Source organism: Leptodactylus fuscus, chromosome 1 (assembly GCF_031893055.1).
Source record: "Leptodactylus fuscus isolate aLepFus1 chromosome 1, aLepFus1.hap2, whole genome shotgun sequence".
Taxonomy (NCBI): Eukaryota; Metazoa; Chordata; class Amphibia; order Anura; family Leptodactylidae; genus Leptodactylus; species Leptodactylus fuscus.
In genome coordinates this window covers 138545663-138563879 of record NC_134265.1, presented here as the reverse complement: position 1 = coordinate 138563879, position 18217 = coordinate 138545663, and the positions used below count along the sequence as shown (strand labels likewise).

General features: G+C 41.9%; 1 protein-coding gene across 1 annotated transcript in view; it reads right to left on the bottom strand.

Annotated features, from left to right (window-relative positions):
* LOC142208571 (hippocampus abundant transcript 1 protein-like) overlaps positions 1 to 17909 on the bottom strand; it is a 63293-nt gene extending 45384 nt beyond the window's left edge. Inside the window, exon 1 of the mRNA XM_075277177.1 lies at positions 17322 to 17909. Within this exon, the coding sequence (XP_075133278.1) occupies positions 17322 to 17402 (81 nt within the window). The 5' untranslated portion in view covers positions 17403 to 17909. The remainder of the gene's footprint in view (positions 1 to 17321) is intronic.
* Positions 17910 to 18217: the final 308 nt, after the last annotated feature.

Genomic DNA, 18217 nt, shown 5'->3' with positions numbered 1-18217 from the left:
CAGAAAACTTGCATGTTTATGGGGACTTCAGATGAGACAGCGGGTCAGCTATTTTACGTGTAATGGCCGGCTTTAAATATGTAAATAATTAACGCTACCCTGCAATGAGTAAACGTTTCAGCAATTTGTTAATCTTTGAATGCTGTGGATTAATTATTGCATGCACGCATTTAAAGTGGCCAGAGTGAAAACTGTAGGACTTTAGAATTTTTTTTTTTTTTTTTTTTTTAAAGAAATACATATGCTGACATGGAGACAAAAAACAATTTTAAGCCCCACACTGCAGAAAAGCTGCTTTTTTGTTGCAGTTTTCTGACTGAAAGCCAGGAATGTATTAAGCAGAAGGTAAAAGTATAAGAGCTTCCTATATATTTCCTATTCTTTCTGTAGCCACTCATGACTTTGGCTTATAATAAACCCAACAAAATCTGCAACAAAAAAAGCTGTGTTTCTGCAATGTGTAGCTCCAGACTTAAACTGAGGCCCCACATTGGGGAAATGCAGCTTTTTTTGTTGCAGATTTTGTTGCGTTTTTTTGAGCCAAAGCAAAGAATGGCGACAAATGGAATAGGAAATATATTAGAAGATCTTATACTTCTACCTTCTGCTCAATCCACTCCTGGATCTGGCTCAAAAAACAGCAACAAAATCTGCAACAAAAAAAAGCTACGTTTCCACACCATGGGGCTTCAGTCTTACCTGATTTAAAGAAAAAAAAAAAAGTCACTTTCTGATGACACATTTCAAATTCCCTAAAGATAAGAAATTTCTTAATGTAAACACTACTGGGGATGGGGATGGATATGAAGCATTACAATCTTTGTACACTGCTGTACAGAAGTACAATATGTAAAAGGAGGTGAAAATATTAAAGGTATTACTTTCTCTCGCAATACTTTCACAACAAGTATACGTGATGAATACAATGTTACCAAAGAAGCCTCAATATGTATAAAATAATAGGTTCTTACATATATCAATCCCTTTGGGACCATACTCAACTTTTTACTGTACGCAGACAATGATACTACAATAATGTATTTCCTCCCACACAAACACTCCACCCTTCCTCCGTACTCCTATCCCTCCACCCTGGTTTGCCAGGATGAATAATACATCCCTTTGCTCATTTCTAGTTACACATTTGTATGTCTATGGGTCATCATGCAGACAGGGAACAGAGGACAAACAGCTAATCTTCCCTGAATTTAGGCTGATCTTCTACCACATAAAAGGCTGTAGAAATAGGTCACAATAGGTTGGTGACAATGTAATCGCTTATACCAACACATTGGCTCATTCAGTCTCCAGATAAGGAATTGTGCATATATTTAAATATATGTAGCTGCAGAAGGGCCTTTTAGGGTATGTTCACACAGAGAAAAATGGATTCCGCGTGTGAACATGCAGCAACGGAATGCCAATGCAGTGCACTGGCATCCTGATCCGGTTAGGCCCAAATGAATGGGCCTCATCAGGAGGGAGTCTCACGCCGCAGATATGGCATCTCACTTCTTTTTTTCTGCTACTAGAAGTGAGTGTCTCCCATTGAAGTCAATAGAAGCCATTTTTGGCAGCGGATTTTCGTGTCAAAATCTGCTGCCAAAAAACTCTGTGTGAACATTCCCTTACATGTCCACATCTTAAACTGTAATGTACACGATATTGCAAAGTTTGTACATTTAGAGGGCGTTTTGTTCCAATAACCCTCCCGGTTATGAACTTGATGTATCTTGTGACTGTAGAATTTATGCTGTATAACAGAGTGCATTAGTAAATGCGGGCTGGAGTGTCAAATAATTGTAGGATTTAAAAAAAATCTAATAATCATTTATAAAATAGCTGAAAACAAATGTATGAAATTATCCTTAAACGCCTGTGAATCAGTTGGCTTATTAAGAAAGTGCCTGAATGAAGTCACATGGATAACCACTCGTGGGAAAAAGTTAAAGAAATGTCACAAGACTGAAATTCTTTACAGTGTACAAAACTGATTTAGATATCCTCATGGTCAGACTAAGACCGAGAAAGACAAAAATGTTGAGAATATTAGGGTATATTTTCAATGAGAGGCGGGGATTGAAGTAGGACGCTGAAAAAAGAATTGCCCAGCTTGATCTTGTCCCAGGATTCAGCTGCAGAGTTGGCAGAGAAGGACACCGCATCAATAAGGTTCATTAATCTGAGGCTAATCATCAAGGGAGCCAGAGAATGAAGAAGAATCTGTGATGTCCACCTCAAATGCCTCATTCCTTTCCAGGCCTGCAGTATTGAGATTGGTGGGACCAATAAAATCTGCAACAAAAAAAAAAAGCTGGGTTTCCACAACGTGGGGCCTATGGCTAAGGCCCCACATTCTGGAAACGTTTTTTTTTTATTGCAGATTTTGTTGCTGTTTTTCGAGCCAAAGTCAAGAATGGCTACAAATGGAACGGGAAATATATAGGAAGCTTTTATAGTTCTACATTTTGCTCAATCCACTCCTGGCTTTGGCTCAAAAAACCGCAACAAAAAAAAAAAAAAAAAAGGTGCGTTTCTGCAAGGTGGGGCTTTAGCCTAAAAAGAGTTTTCCAAAGATAAATAAAAAACTCAGAGGAAGAGATGGTGTCAAATAGATAACATTTATTTATTATATACCTCACCTCTCTCATGTGCCCTGTTCGCTCCAGTACTGGAAAAAAACCCTAAGGGGTAGTTCACACGGGGCAAAATGGTCAGGATTTTGATGCGGAATCCGCAACAAAAACCGCCTCCCATTGAAATCAATGGGAGTCGGTCATTTCCTTTTTCCGTGAGCGGTTTGTTCCCGCTCGCAGAAAAAAAGAAGCGAGCTGCCCTTTCTTCAGGCAGATTCCATGGCTGATTCAGCCGTGGACATCCACCTCGCGACACTACCCTCTGCACTAGGCCCATTCATTTGGGCCAAATCCGGAGCGGAAAGCCACGACGGAATGTGTACATGCGGAACCCCGTGTGAACTAGCCCTAAAGTCTAAAGACACTCTTTGCAGAATTTGCTTTCGTTTTTTCAGCCAAACACAGAAGTGACAACAAAAGTAATGGGAAATATAAAATAAAACACTTCTCCACTCCTGGCTCAACGTGGCCTTAAAGTCTCTTATCAGCAGGCAAATTTGTATCAAAACAATGACTGCAGCTTTTATGGCTGCTTCTACACTTTCCAAAATGCCTTTCTCATTCTGCAGTGCAGCTCCATTTTCATGAAAATCAGCATTTTCTTATAATGCAAATTAGTTGAAAAGGCAGAAATGGCGTTTCTTCTTCTGTCAGGGTTCACTCCCTGCTCTAGATAACTACCCCTAACTGAAGACAAAGTGTGCCAAGAGACTAGGGGCTCGTTCACATCTGCGCTCGACACTCCGTTATGCAGGTTTCCGTTTCCTGCACAAAACAGAGCAGGAGACGGAAACCTGCAGGAGTCTATCACCCATTCATTTGAATGGGTGAGAAAGCTGTCCGGCGGTGAGCGTTTTATGCTCTCCGCCGCGAAACCGGGTTTTTTAATCCGGACACACAGAGTCGGACATGCAGTACTCTGTGTCCGGATTTTAAAAAAACGGTTTTGCGGCGGAGAGCATAAAATGCTCACGGCCGGACCCAGTCTGTGGTTTCCATCTTCTTGCATGCAGAAGACGGAAACCACAGAACGGAGACCAGAACGCAGGTGTGAACCTAGCGTAAAGCCCCAGCAGGAGAAGAAACGCCCATAAAGGCCTTTTTAGCTTATCTGCATAATAAAACACTGATATTCAAAAATCATAGAAACAGCTCTGCAGTGTACTTTCATTAGTTTGATACAGATTTCCCTGATGAAAGACTCTCTTTAAATAGAATACTTACAAATACCGGACAGAGCACAGCATTTTTTTCTTCTAGTATTCTGTAGCAATCTACAATAAAAAACGAACATGAACTCTAAGTAAGGCCAGTTGCAGATGACCGTACTGCAACCGGCCTGCCATTAAAGAAAAAGATAGGCTTTTATTGTGTGCACGAGACATACAGGGAAGTTCCCATGTGCCGTCTGTGCACGGGAAGTGCTTCTGCGGCTCCTTTCATTAAATCAATAGGAGCCATGGAAGCATGGGCCGCAAGACAGGACAGGAATAGAACCTGTCCTATCTGATGCAGCCCGGACTTGTGGCCCGCACACGGCACCATGAAAATGACGATCGTGTGCAGGCCCATACAAAAGAATGGGTCAGTGTGCTATCCGTGAAATACACAAATAGCACACTGACCCAAAATAGGGTCATCTGCACGGGGCCTAAGAGGTACCTGAGCCATATATTATTCCATGTGTGGAAAAGAAAAATGGCTTGCATAGGAACAGATAAAGCCTATGACAGTCACACTAACAGGGACAATTCATGGAAAATTATATGACAGTCAGCCTTGTGACTGGTCATGTCAAGGTAATTTCAAAGTTTCCAGGAAATCCATTTGCAGTGCCAAGTGCATACAAATATTTGTTATATTAAGATCCTTTTCGCATTGCATTTCAGTGGCTTGGTCCCTATTCACCTAGTTTTTTTTATTCAGGAAATCCTCCTGAAGGAAACCTCAGAAGCGCAACAGTGAGAAAGAAACCTTGAGGTACTATTAAAAAAAAAAATTATAATCTTGTGTATGAAAAGGTAATACAACACCTGGACAAATATTAGGCAGACCATTTGCGTAAGTATTAAAGGAGTTTTCCCATCTTCAAGAATCCTATCTATACTGCTAGCTTATGTGGATTTAAGACTTTTCCTAAATACATTGCTTCAGCAAAACTACTTTGTTTGGCAGCTGAGATTATTCACTTCATTGTTTACACTACGTTTCCATAACCACATACATGGGGATGATCTTATCTCTACACCCAGTACAAGTCACATAGCACCCTGCTTTTATGAGGGGAGCGGAGGGGAAGCTGAGTGCTCGGTGCTTGTATTTCTGAGCTCTTTATCTCCAGCTTCCAGTTATTAGTCTGCTAATTGAATTTTGCTGATAAGGGCTGAGACAGGGAGTCTATTACCTAAAATTGAGTTTATTACAAGCTGACTCTTGCTCCTGCAGCATGTAATTTTGTTTTTCTCTCCCACCCCATCCTCCCCATCCTATTAATATTATAAATGTGAAAGTTTGTGAGTTTGGATGTTTGTGGGTTTGTGTGTTTGGATGTTTGTTACTCAATCACGCAAAACCCGCTCGACCGATTTGGCTGAAAGTTTCCACAAACATAGTCACTACACCCAATTGCGCAATAGGCTACTTTTCGTCACAATAGCGCACATACGTTTGTGCCAGGACCCCCACAAAACCCAAACTCACACCACCATCTCTGCAATCTCACACACTTTGGACCATAGCAAGCCACAAAATTCATATTGCCCTCGCCCCTACAGCCTCGCCCCTAACCCCACACAATCACATATACTTTACCACTTTGCCCCTCCCCTTAACGATACTCCAGGAGGCTCTCTTTAACGCTCCGGAGCAGCCATGTTTGCCGACCCCCACCGCTCTGACAATCCACGACACCGCCCACCCATGTCAATACCCCTAGGCGGTCTTTTAAATACAAAAAAAAAAAGTTTAAAAAAAGTAAAAAAAAAATTTTAAAAAAAAATAAAAATAAAAAAGTATTAAAAATTCTAATCACCCCCCTTTCCCTAGAACACATATAAAAGTAGTTAAAAACTGTGAAACACATACATGTTAGTTATCCCCGCGTCCAAAAAAAAAAAATCGCCCGCTCTACAAAGCTATACAAATATTTTTCCTGTTCGGTAAACGCCGTAGCGGGAAAAATGGTCAAAAGTGCCAAACCGCCGTTTTTTCACTGTTTTGATTCTGATAAAAATTTGAATAAAAAGTGATCAAAGCAATAACATTTCCCGAAAATGGTAGAACTACAAAGAACAGCCGGTCCCGCAAAAAAAGACGCCCTATACATCCCCGTACACGCACGTATAAAAAAGTTACGGCTGTCGAAATATGGTGACTTTTCAAAAAAAAAAAATTTTTAAGACAGTTTTGGATTTGTTTATAAGGGGTCAAAATGTAAATAAAACCATATAAATTTGGTATCCCCGGAATCGTAACGAAACACAGAATACAGGGGACATGTCATTTTGGTTGCACAGTGAACGCCGTAAAACCAAAGCCCGTAAGAAAGTCGCAGAAATGCATTTTTTCTTGAAATCCACCCCATTCTGAATTGTTTCCCTGCTTCCCAGTACATTATATAGAATAAATAATGGTGGAATCATGAAGAAAAATTTGTCCCAGGAAAAATTAAGACCTCATATGGCTCTGGGAGCGGAGATATAAAAAAGTTATGGGGTTTAGAAGGAGGGGAGTCAAAAACGAAAATCAAAAAATGCCATCGGCGGGAAAGGGTTAACTTCAAATACTTCTGTCCCAAAGTCACTATGTAAAGTTTCTCAGAACACCGTATAGCAGCTCAAATACAAATTAACTTCAACACAAAAGTCTCACATATTCTCTGAATTACAGCAAAAACAAGATACAAACTTACATTTCATATCCCATCCCTTATACACAGTACGAAAACCTTACCCGCGCCTGTATATACCCACTTCTACAATCACCGCAGACGAAGTTGCGGGTACCAGCTAGTGTAGTATAATAGTGAAACCCTGCCAACCACTTTACCGAGAAAACCAGGTAGTGAACAGAGCATACGGCCTGCAAGTTGGTGAGCGGGAGAGTAGGGAAAACCCCTTTAAGACTGTGATCATCATGTGGTAACTTCTATCTTTCTTGAGTTCCTAAAACACTCTACTAATCTTTAATTCAGCACCGACATACTCAGCAACACTGCACAGGGACAGCCATTGGGGCTCACAATATAGCTTCCAAACTAACAGAATCCTCTTGATAAATGATGCATGCCTTATGCTTGTCGGGCCCTTAATTAAAGACTAGTGTAAAAAACTCCAGTCTTAACAAAACTTCCCCATTGAGATTTTGTCCGTGGTTATAATGAAAGCCACAAGCCCAGTGCTGCATGGCAATTATGCCAACCACTGAGAAACCATACAGCCCATTTTCTACAGGACCAGCTGTAAGTTGTTCCATCTAGTTAGGATGGGTTCACACTGCCCTTTTTGCTGAAGACATGCCCAGTTTTTAATTGCAGTAATGAGTTTTTCTTTTTTCAGTATTATCCTGACAAATCTAGTGGCTTTTTTATATTATGTGATATCACCAACTTCCCTGCATCTCATTATTACATTTTATAATACACAGATTTGTTATAACTTGAATAATCTGCTGCGACATAATTCATGATATTTAGTGTGGTGGTATTCCTCCTAGGGCTGTGGGGGTTCTTTGACATGCCGTATATACTCGAGTATAAGCCGACCCCGAATATAAGCAGAGACCCCTAATTTTACCACAAAAAAATGGAAAATTGATACAGAAAGTATATTGGAAATTTGTATATCTTTTCATTGTACATTTGTATGTCAATATTGGTCTGAAAGTGGCCAACCCCTTTAAAACGAAAAATGCTTGCGACGGGAAGGTATTAATATCCTCACTCACAGTATAATGCTTCTTAATGTCTCCACCCACCATATAAAGCACCTTAATGCCCCCTTGCCCAATGTAATGCTCCTTGGTGCCCCACTTCCCCACAAACATATCATGCTTCTTAAAATAAGATGAAGACAACCCAGTTATTCCAAATCTCTACATGGCAGCTGTTTGGCCACAAGAGATTTATTAATCTTGAGACATTTTGGTGGAGGAACAAAATGCCAGGGTCAAGCAGAAACTCTGTGTATAAGAATTCTGTTTAGACTTCAGTTAGGGTGCATTCACACGGAAGAAGTTGGCACTGATTCTGGCGCGGACCCCATGTCAGAATCAGTGCTGAAAAAAGAAAAAAAAAAAACTCCCATTGACGTCTTTGGGCTAGCTCACACGGGGCTAGGACCGCGTATTTTGGTCCCGATTTTGACCCGGGAAGCCACATTAGAATAGGACCAAAATGTGCCTGCCGTGACCGTCACGGCTTCTTGCTCTGGAGTAGGCCCAAATGAATGGGCCTAGCTCGGAGGGTGCTGTCGTGAATCAGCCGCGGAATCCACAGAGCCCTTTTTTTTCCCAGCACTGATTCTGACGCGGGGTCCGCGCCAGAATCAGCGCCAACTTCCTCCGTGTAAACGCACCCTTAAACAGACCTCTGACTGGAATATTACAGTTCTACAGTTCCCATCATATGTGAGGATCAGGGCTGGGGCATGCTTAGGCAGGGATGGGTATAGAACACTGACCCAGGTGCATTCTACTGTAACCTTTGATGTTCTACTAACTTTTCTTGTAAAGTATCCCAATGACAGGACTGGGAAAAGCTACGATCACTGAACACTTCCCAGCTGGAGGCAGTCTAACGTTAACCTTTAGTATGCTGACTTGTAGCAAGGGTTAATCATTTGGCCAAAAGTGGTCACGTGATTAGAACCAGCACCCACAGCACAAGTAACTAGAGAAAGAGAGAATGGAAGGAACGGAGACATAACGTGACTCAGGTTAGAAACCAGCCCAGTACCCTTAAATCCAGCTTGAACAAATGCATAAAATTATTGCCTTTTCCCCCATAAGTTGGGAGGGGTGAGTCCAGCCCTATATAACATGACAGGATTTTTTTTTTTTCCAGCCTTCAATTTTTTGTGGAATTTTCTAAGGTGTACTACAACTACAGTCAGCCTACAATAGATTCATACAATCATATTTAGCTATGTAGCCATTTCACCACACACAATACAGACGCATTAGCCAGGCTTAACTAGTATTAACCTGTACTTATGAAATGACTTCTAGTTCTATTTTTATGTCAGGATTAAGTAACAATTAGTGTATGTTCCCACGTGGGCCCTGGTTTATACAAGAATAAACAAAAGATCCAGCTTGTAATAACATACATGAAAAAAAGTGTAGTATCATGTTAGGGAGAAAAAATATATAGCAAAATAAAATTCATTTACTGTTAAGCAAATGATATTTTTCTGGTTTGCCATTAGAGGTATTTGCAGGTTTTCAGAGATCAGAGGCTCCTTCATCAGGCTGGGTTTCTTTTTGTTAATATGACAAAGGGATCTCTACAATTCAAAAACTGAAAATAGCGTTTTTTGTTAGCCAATAAAGGTATTATCCCCATAACATTTTTATACCTATTTAATATCACTTATGATATATAATACATTAGACAACAATGCAAAATTCAACTTGCACATAAGAGTCAGGTGACGAATGTGACAATAACAAGCCTCCTGCTGGTTTATGAGGAATGGAAAGGAAAAGGGGTGACCTGAATTCTAAAATAGCAGCAGTGCTTCACCCCTCCCCTCGTGCCAAGAAACCTGTAAAACAACCTATGTTTAATGATGTACTACTATCTATTTATTTAACACCAACATATTTCTGTGATACTTCTGTCAAAGTACCCCCCCCCCCCCCGAAACACTAGGACTAGATGTGCCACAATAAACGTAGCTGCTCAGTGAGATGTTCAAGTTATTGGGTCACCAAATTTAAGAACAAGGGACCCGACTGCACTGACCACATTCTTGAATTTAGCGACTGGTTAGGTGTGGAGTGCGGGGGTTACAGGATACAGAATCCCTCTGATGTCTTCTGACAAGTCTTAGTGACACGTTAAAAGATGTTTCAGGTTATGCTTACCCTTGAGGCAGGATGACAACCACATGTGACTGTGAGCTTCTTTTAGGGGTGCAGCACATTTGCATCTAGAGGGATTCATTGAGTGGCACAGCTTGTAAAAGCAACAAGTGATCCAGAGTTCCTTCTGACTGCAACTCTGCCCATCTGAACTACAGTTTGTATGGCTGTCAGCAGAAGCATATAGGCATCTGTTGAAGTGTTCTTTAAAAGCAGTTATACCACCAAAAAAAAAAACAAAAAAAACAAGAACACTGCTCAGCTATTCCGGCCAGTCTTGAAGAGATGAATGAGGCGGCAATGCTTGTGTGACTGCCATTCCATTTAAATGGAGGACTCTAGACTCAGAGGGGTCAGGATCAGAGGATTTCCAACCAGTGGATGAGTTATTCCCTACTTGTGGGCAGAGGATGACTTTCTTCGGGATGGCCCCTTTAGCCACACACACAGCACAGAGTTTTCCACTGCAAAATGAGGCAAAAATCACCCGAAGGCTGAGGCCTCACGTTGTGGAAACGCAGCTTTTTTGGTTGCAGATTTTGCTGCGTTTTTTTGAGCCAAAGACAAGAAGGACAAAAGGAATGGGAAATGTATACGATGCTCTTATACTTGTCCATTCTACTCAATCCACTCCTGGCTTTGGCTTAAAAAACTGCAGCAAAATCTGCAACAGACAAGGCAGCTGCATTTCTGCAATGTGGGGCCTCAGCCTAAATCAGGTGGTTTTTGTCAGTGCCTCTCTACAGACCTTTCACAGCTTTCAGACTTAGCATTGCAAAGTTTGTAGTTTATGGAGGACACCCACAGCAATAAACTGACATGCTGCAGGAATCCCTGCGATAAAAAGGACATTTGATCACTTATGACAAGTCTAACATATAAATACTTGTATTCTACATGGAATAGTAATTCTGGAGCATCTTTGCTTTAAAAGTTGTGAGAAGGTGAAAGGGAATGTGCTGGAGTCCCGCTATATCAGGCCCAGATTCCTGACCTATGTGTGGTCCAGGGCAGGTCTGGAGTAGTCTTCAGCCCCAGGTGTGGGTCCTGAGGCTTGTTACTGGCTGCAGAGCCTGCACTTCAGGGCAGATCCTGGGAGGAGAGGACATAGCAGGGTGTGTCCTGACACTGAGAGCCTTGTGATACAGTGTTTTATTTGGTTGATTTGTGTGGCTGGTAGTAAGCCACATGTACAGTTAGTATTTTCTGATTAGTTAGTGCTCAGATGAGCAGGATTTTGGTTTGACATTATTTTGCCTGAAGTTAAGGCTGTATTTTATTTTGCTCATTTTTGTGCCTTATGTAAAGGTTTATTTATTTTGCTGTTTTCCCTAAATAAACCACTTTGCTGCAAGATTTGTGTCCCTGCCTCTGACTGGTTGGGTCCACACCACTGCTTCTAATGAGCTACCTTCCCCACAAAGTGTAAGAATGACTTGACAGCTGGGTGTTATCAGCTATGGGATGGGGGACATAATTTTACATTGGTCAATCGGATCCGAAGTCACCCCATGTATGAGCATGACCTTTTGACAATGAGAAGAATACAAGGTCATTAAAGGGGTTATCCCAAATAAAGAAAACAGCAGGACCTTTGTCCAGCTGCATGAATGTGGGCGAGACTGGTTGTGGACATTACTCCCAATCACTTCAGTAAGAGAGATGTCCACCACCAGTCCCACTCACATCCAGCCTGGCTTCACTCAAGCAAAGGTCCTGCAGTTTTCTTTACATGAGATAATCCCTTTAAATTTTTCATAAATATTCAGGAGGCATAACAAAGGAACAGCCCTTCAAGAAAAGATGCTATTTTATATGAAATAAAAAAAAAAAAATCAGGAAAGTCCTCAACTAGAAAAGGAAGAAACACTTCTAGATCCATAGGTCTCTTCTTCCATACATGTGGAGAATTTATTACATTCATGTGTACCTTTGATACAACTGTAAAGAAATTCCAGTCTGGAGGATATTTTCTTTCAGTGTCTGCTAAGTGCATGTTACTCTGCAGTATACCTGTCTTGGCAGAGACACAAGGTTATTATGGAAAAGCGCTTGCATAGCAACAGCAATTACTTATCACCTGAAGAATGTCCCAAGGTTCTGTTTAGATTTCTGTAGCCTAAATTCACTGTGAACAAAACAAAGAAGACATCCCGGAGGTGAAAGTAATTATTATTGCCAGCACTTCCTCATAGTAACCCGCAATCTCTTCTACATAACAAAAACAAACTATTTCACATCAGTACATCTGTATACAACATTTTCTTGTAATACACCCCCCCCCCCAAAAAAAAAAAAAAAAAAAAAAACACAAGCATTTAGAAACACAAAATCATACTGTACATTACTGAATGGTTAATATTGTCCATTAAGAGGTTCCCATCAATTACATTTATATATATATATATATATATATATATATATATATATATATATATATATAATTGCCTGGGTTATTATATTATTGCCTGGGTTCTGGTCTCATCTCTACATTACCAAGCAAAGTATTTTTATTTCTCATTATTTCTCATTTGCACATGCAACGAGAATACGGACTTTCTTAAAGGGGTTGTCCCATAACAAGGATCCTATCTATACTGCTAGTTTATGTGGATATAAGACACATTGCTTTATCAAAACTGCTTTGTTTGGCCGCTATCTTAATTTATTCACTTGTTTACATGCATTTCTATGACCAGGGGCCCAGACCTTGGGCTTATCTGCTCAGTCCCCAAGTGATGTAGATGCCTACTCTCAGGGGGGAGGGAGAGGCTGAGTGCTGGGAGCAGCTCTGAGTTGTGCATGTCTCTGCCACAGACAAGTAATGGAGCACCTCAGATAGGGGAGGGGGGGGGGGGGGGAGGTGAGAGCTTCGGGATTTCTGAGCTCTTATCTCCTGCTCTTCCACTTATCAGTTGGTTTAATTGAATTTGGCTGATAAGGGCTGAGATAGGGAGTCTGTTCCTCTATATGTATTACAAACTGACTCAAATCCAGCTCTGCGACATCAGCCTCTACATCAGCTTCATACTGTGAAACAGCAAAGCAAGTGAAACCCCCACCCACCAATGAGCAGAGAAAACCAGGAAGTGAAGAGAGCACACAACCTACAGGTTGGTGAACAAGCGTGATGGGAATACCCCTTTAAAGTAATCATTCATTAAACATATTCCAGATAAAACATTCAACTAAATGTGATCTTCATTTAGGTCACAATCGCCCAGCCCTGATTTATATCCAGTTTACTTCTGACAAACTCCCTTTAAAACTGGCAAACTAAATTCAACCACACTATAGTTTGCCAAAACAGAGATCTGCACCAGTCAGGAACGGACATAGATAACTCATACCAGCTTTCTAATATGAGTTATAGTAAATTTGTTGGGCCAAGGAATCCCACTCTCCTACCCTCCACAGTCTCTGTCCCCTTTCATAAAAAGTGGTGAACAGGATACAAAAAATGTGGTGCCTCTTTACAACTATGTCAGAAAAGTGGTGTAGATAAGTTAGTAAGTTCCCCTCACTGTGTTATGTCTGGTGCATGGCCTACAGTCATTTGTTTCCTGCAGTCATGTAAGTTGTGATTTGTTAGAGATCTGGACTCTGGATGAATGGGCTGCTGTAATTTAGGGCTGTAGAAGCAGTAAAGAGATTCTTATTCATTAAAAAGCTAGAGGCTGAACTCCAATGAAAGTAAATATGTAACAAATTATCCGTCTAATTATACTACAACAATAATTGTATAATTAAAAATAATGAATTGGTTTAATTTAAAGCCAGAGCCCTGGCTACAGCAAAGAAGTGCTGCAGGGGAAGAAAAAAGAAAAAAAAAAAAAAGCGTCCGTTCGACCACAGGAAAATGGCCGAACTGATATGCGCAGTCGGCTCTGCCAGCTGAAGGTGCAGCCGATGACGCGGTGAAGAGACGATTGGGAGAAGAAGACAGAGGCATCGCTGGAGAGTCTTCGGACAGCACAGGGGACACCCCCTGTGCTTTCTGAAGGCTCATTTGCATACGGAGAAAAAACACGGGAATGGCGGTGCGGATCAGAATAATAAAGGTAGGAGAAGAATAGCCTATGTTTAGGCTATTCCGATGTGGTCTTAATTCAAAAAGGGATTCTAATGATAGAAAACCTTTAATCCCCTCTTGACCTTGGGCTTACAAAAACGTTGCATGCAGATTTTGATGCATTTTTTTTCCGCAAAAAACAAGAATGGTTACAACAGGAATGGGAGATATATATGAAGTCCTTATACTTCTTCCTGCTGCTCAATCCACTCCTGGCTTGGGCTCACAGAAACCGCAGCAAAATCTGCAACAAAGAAAAAAAGTTGTGTTTCTGCAACACAGGGCCTCAGCCTAAGAAAGACATTCCACAGGTTTCAAACAAGACCATCTTCAATTTTTCACCAACTATAAAACGTAATGCAAGGATATTGGATATACCAATAATAAAACGCGCTCACTCGGGATAATAATAGAAAAGGTGAGTATTTATTTTGAACAGATGATGCGTTTCGGGGTTTTAGGAGTCACACAGGACGCTCCACCCCTTCTTCAGATCCATGTAGAAAGCCTATAGGCTGGATACTTGCTCTTCGTAATGGCAGATGTGATTTGTTACACGACTGAGAAGTTTCAGTAATGTCAGAGTTCTCTCAACTATAAAACATGTTTACTCTGTTGAGCATAATTTGGAACAGTGAATTTTGATTTTTTTTTTTTTTATTTGAGAAAAAAATACGTTTCCACTGGGAGGTTTGTCCATTAAAATGCGATTTATACTCTAAAGGTTAAAAATGTGAACATTACACAGTCATTTTCATCGATCATTTAGGAAAATGAGAGGAAAATATAATTTGCGTAATAATTTGTAAAGCAATGTAAAGTCTGGCGTTCACCAGCTAACAAGATCAGCACAATGCTATACAAGTCCTGTTCATACAAGCTGTACTGGGTCAGAAAATGCGTCTAACACATGAACCATAATTCTCGGCCTGATCACAGTCTTGTGAATATGGCCTAATGAAACACTGCATCACTCTAGGGCTTTAGAGAAGCTTGCTATTGGAGTCCTGTATCTGCCTCTGCACTGAACGTTTTCGGCACATCTGAAGTAGAGACACAGCCACCATCCTGGGAAGTTATGACGCTGCGGCTTAGTTATATCAGTGCCCATCAGTAGGCTAAGGTAAGCACTAAAGCAGGGTAGCAGTTTGCTGTGACATTACTGAAATATCTGCTGAAAGTTCACAATCCTATCATGATTTCAATGCCGACAGAATGACTAATGCAAACGGTGCACATTGCCTCTACATCCATCTTTATTCACTGTAATGTTAAAAACAAGATGTCTTATTTGTTTACTTTTCTAACAGAAAAAAAGTCTGGCAGGTATGTACAAAAGTGAACATACAAGGAAGAAAACATATTGCAGGGAATGAAGACAAATGCAGACAGAGGGAACTCCATCTGCATCCATCATTCTGCCGTTGTTTCAGTCCGTTGCTCTGATCCCATGACAGATCAGAACAGACTTAAATGGCGGCAACATGAATGTTGCCTAAGGGTATGTTCACACATCAGTATGCCATCAGTCCGTTTGAATTCAGTTTGAGACTAAAAACGGACTGATGCACATACTGATTGTATACGGACACCTTTTTATGCGGATAGCAAACGCTGTCGTCCCCTAGAGGACAGATAAGGGGATTAAAAGTAGAAAATTGTAAACAAAGTAAAGATAAGGAGTACACTGACATTTATTATATGTCCTTATCTCTACTCCGTTTACAATTGCTACTTTTAATCCCCTTATCTGTCCTCTAGGGGACGGACAGCGTTTGCTATCAGCATAAAAAGGTGTCCGTATACAATCAGTACGTGCATCAGTCCGTTTTTAGTCTCAAACTGAATTCAAACGGACTGATGGCATACTGATGTGTGAACATACCCTAAGTCACAAATGAGGTACTTTGTTCCTAATTGTGAGTTCCAGAAAAAAAACAACGTAACAACATCAATCATAGTTTCCTACGTCAGTTTCCTTTATAGAACAAGCTCTGCCCCGAGATACAAACTATACAATAGAGTGTGCTATGCAGTAAAGTAGGAGCTGCAAGCAATGTCACATACCCTGGATTCTGAAGCTAAAGTGACATCAAAGGTACTGGACTCACACCCTACCAGTAGAACAACTTCATATAAGTGTTGTGACATGGTATATTTCCTAACAACTAAAAAAAAAATATAAGTGACATCAGATACCAGCACCGAACCTTTTCTCAGGAAAATAGCTTTACTTAATAACGGCGCAGGTTATTCCAGGCAAAATATACTGGTCCCAATCCCAAAACTTCACATTTAGTATAGTTATCAGGCATAATATTATATAGACTCTGCTTGTGCTGCCTGAACTGCTGTAACTCAATGAGGCATTAGCTTCACAAGACCTCTGAAGGTGTCCGGTGGTATATGGCACCAAGGTATAAGCAGCAGATTCTTAAAAAGCGGTATAAAAGCCTTAAGAATTTATCACTTATCCACTAGATAGGTGGTAAGTATAGGATTGGTCAGAGTACAACCACAAGTGATCCCAAAATGAAGAACCCCCCTTCTCCCAAGTCATAGGTCCATGACCAGATGTATTAACAAAGCAGCAGTAAAGCATATGTACTGCAGCTCGACTCAGTCAACAGCAAAGAGGGAAACGGACACGGAGAGCGAGACTGTTACAAGAAACAATGTTATTTACTTCACCTGTCAGCAGCTTTAATGTGATCGCTGGTCACTATTTCAGGGAAAGTCACAAAAAACTGACCTCAGACTGGAGAAGGTCTAAAGGAGAAAATAGAAAGCCTGATCTCCTTCCTGCTCATGGGTTTCATTTTCTAAAAAGCAACATTCCAGAGAGGACCTGAGGCTAAGGAGTCTGCTGCAAACAAAGTAGTCCGTACAAGAATGGCCAACTCATCAAGGCAGAGCTTAAGCCCTTAGGAAGAAAGCAAACATTCAGGAACTAATGTAATGACTCTAACCACATCTACAAAGTATCTTACAAGTTCTCCAACTTGTGTGATGATAATAGTGTGATGTGGTGAGCCGCAGGGTGTGAGCAGTACGACAATATCATGTATACTGTGCTACAAGTAAATACCAGGCGACAGCTCAAGTCAGCAGCCAACCAAAAATATTACTGGTCACAAGCCCAAGTTAGTTTCCAGCTGCATATTTCCAGGCATGTTGGTAACCTGGTTTCTATCCAGTCCTGATTTGAGGGTAAATCTCACTTATTTCGCCATACCCCACTTTTAGCAATTGTAACAATAAGGAGACACTGACCCTACCTGCTCGATTATAAGTCAATAATAAGGGCATATAAAGCATCATCAATGAATAAATCACCTGACTGAGCCGTTACCAGACGATATATTAATCCACATCAGCGAGGACATCAGGTAGGGCGCCACTACTTGGCATCACCAAAGATCAAACTGACAGGACCCCATTACTGGTCCAATGAAATATGGACCACATAGAGGAGACTTTGTGATGCCATGATCCATATTGTGCCCCATCAGAGCACACACACAACTCACCGTGGCCCCATCTTTCATGAGGATCCTCTTGACCAGCATAATCCTACTGCTGGCTGCCTTCTTCTTCTTGCCCTGGCTCATCTTGCCCTCATCATCATGACCACCGGCTCCTGTCACCACTGATGCCCGGGTCACTATCAGGGGACTTTCGCCTGCACACTCCGCGGAGTCCAGGGCTGGCTCGCAGCACCCTGGCCGCAGAGCTGGGTTAGGGGAGATATCTATGGTGGCCACCAGTACAGGATGGACAGAGCACAGAGCTACCGGCTGCGGAGACACTGGGTGCAGGGGCACCGGGCACAGGGAGGCCGGGTTCAGCAGTACAGGGCAGGGGGGAGGTGAGGCTGCAGAGCGGACAGCTCCCTCCTTCTCCTCAGGGCTAGCACAGGGGTACTGGGGAAGACACTGACGCGCCGGTCCGGAGGAAGGCTCGGGCTGGTCAGCTCCGGTGCCCTCTTCCGGCCTCCTCTCGTCCTTTGAGGGATCCAGACTCCAACCCCGGTCCGAATGGACCTGCCCGCCTACACACTCACAGGCCGGCAAGCTCGGCCTCCACCTTCTCGTCTTCAGCAACGACTGCGCACTCCCCTATACTCGCCGGATGCGCGTCACCAAGCCGCCCATACTGCCTGACACTTGCCGGGAGTCGCGTCATTGGCAGTCACATAGCTGCAGTTCTACTGGTGGACTGTAGAGGGCGCAGGCGACACTGCAGCTTCCATATGTGACGGCGAACAATGGAGGTGACGCACAAGCGTTCCTGGAGAATGTAATCCGCATTGTCGTTCACGTTGTCAGTGAGAAGCTACACGTGTAGAAGCGGAGATTAGAAAGCGTGTTCCGTCAGCTAATAAACGGCAGTGTGGCTGCAAACAGAGCTATGGCTAGGCCAAAGT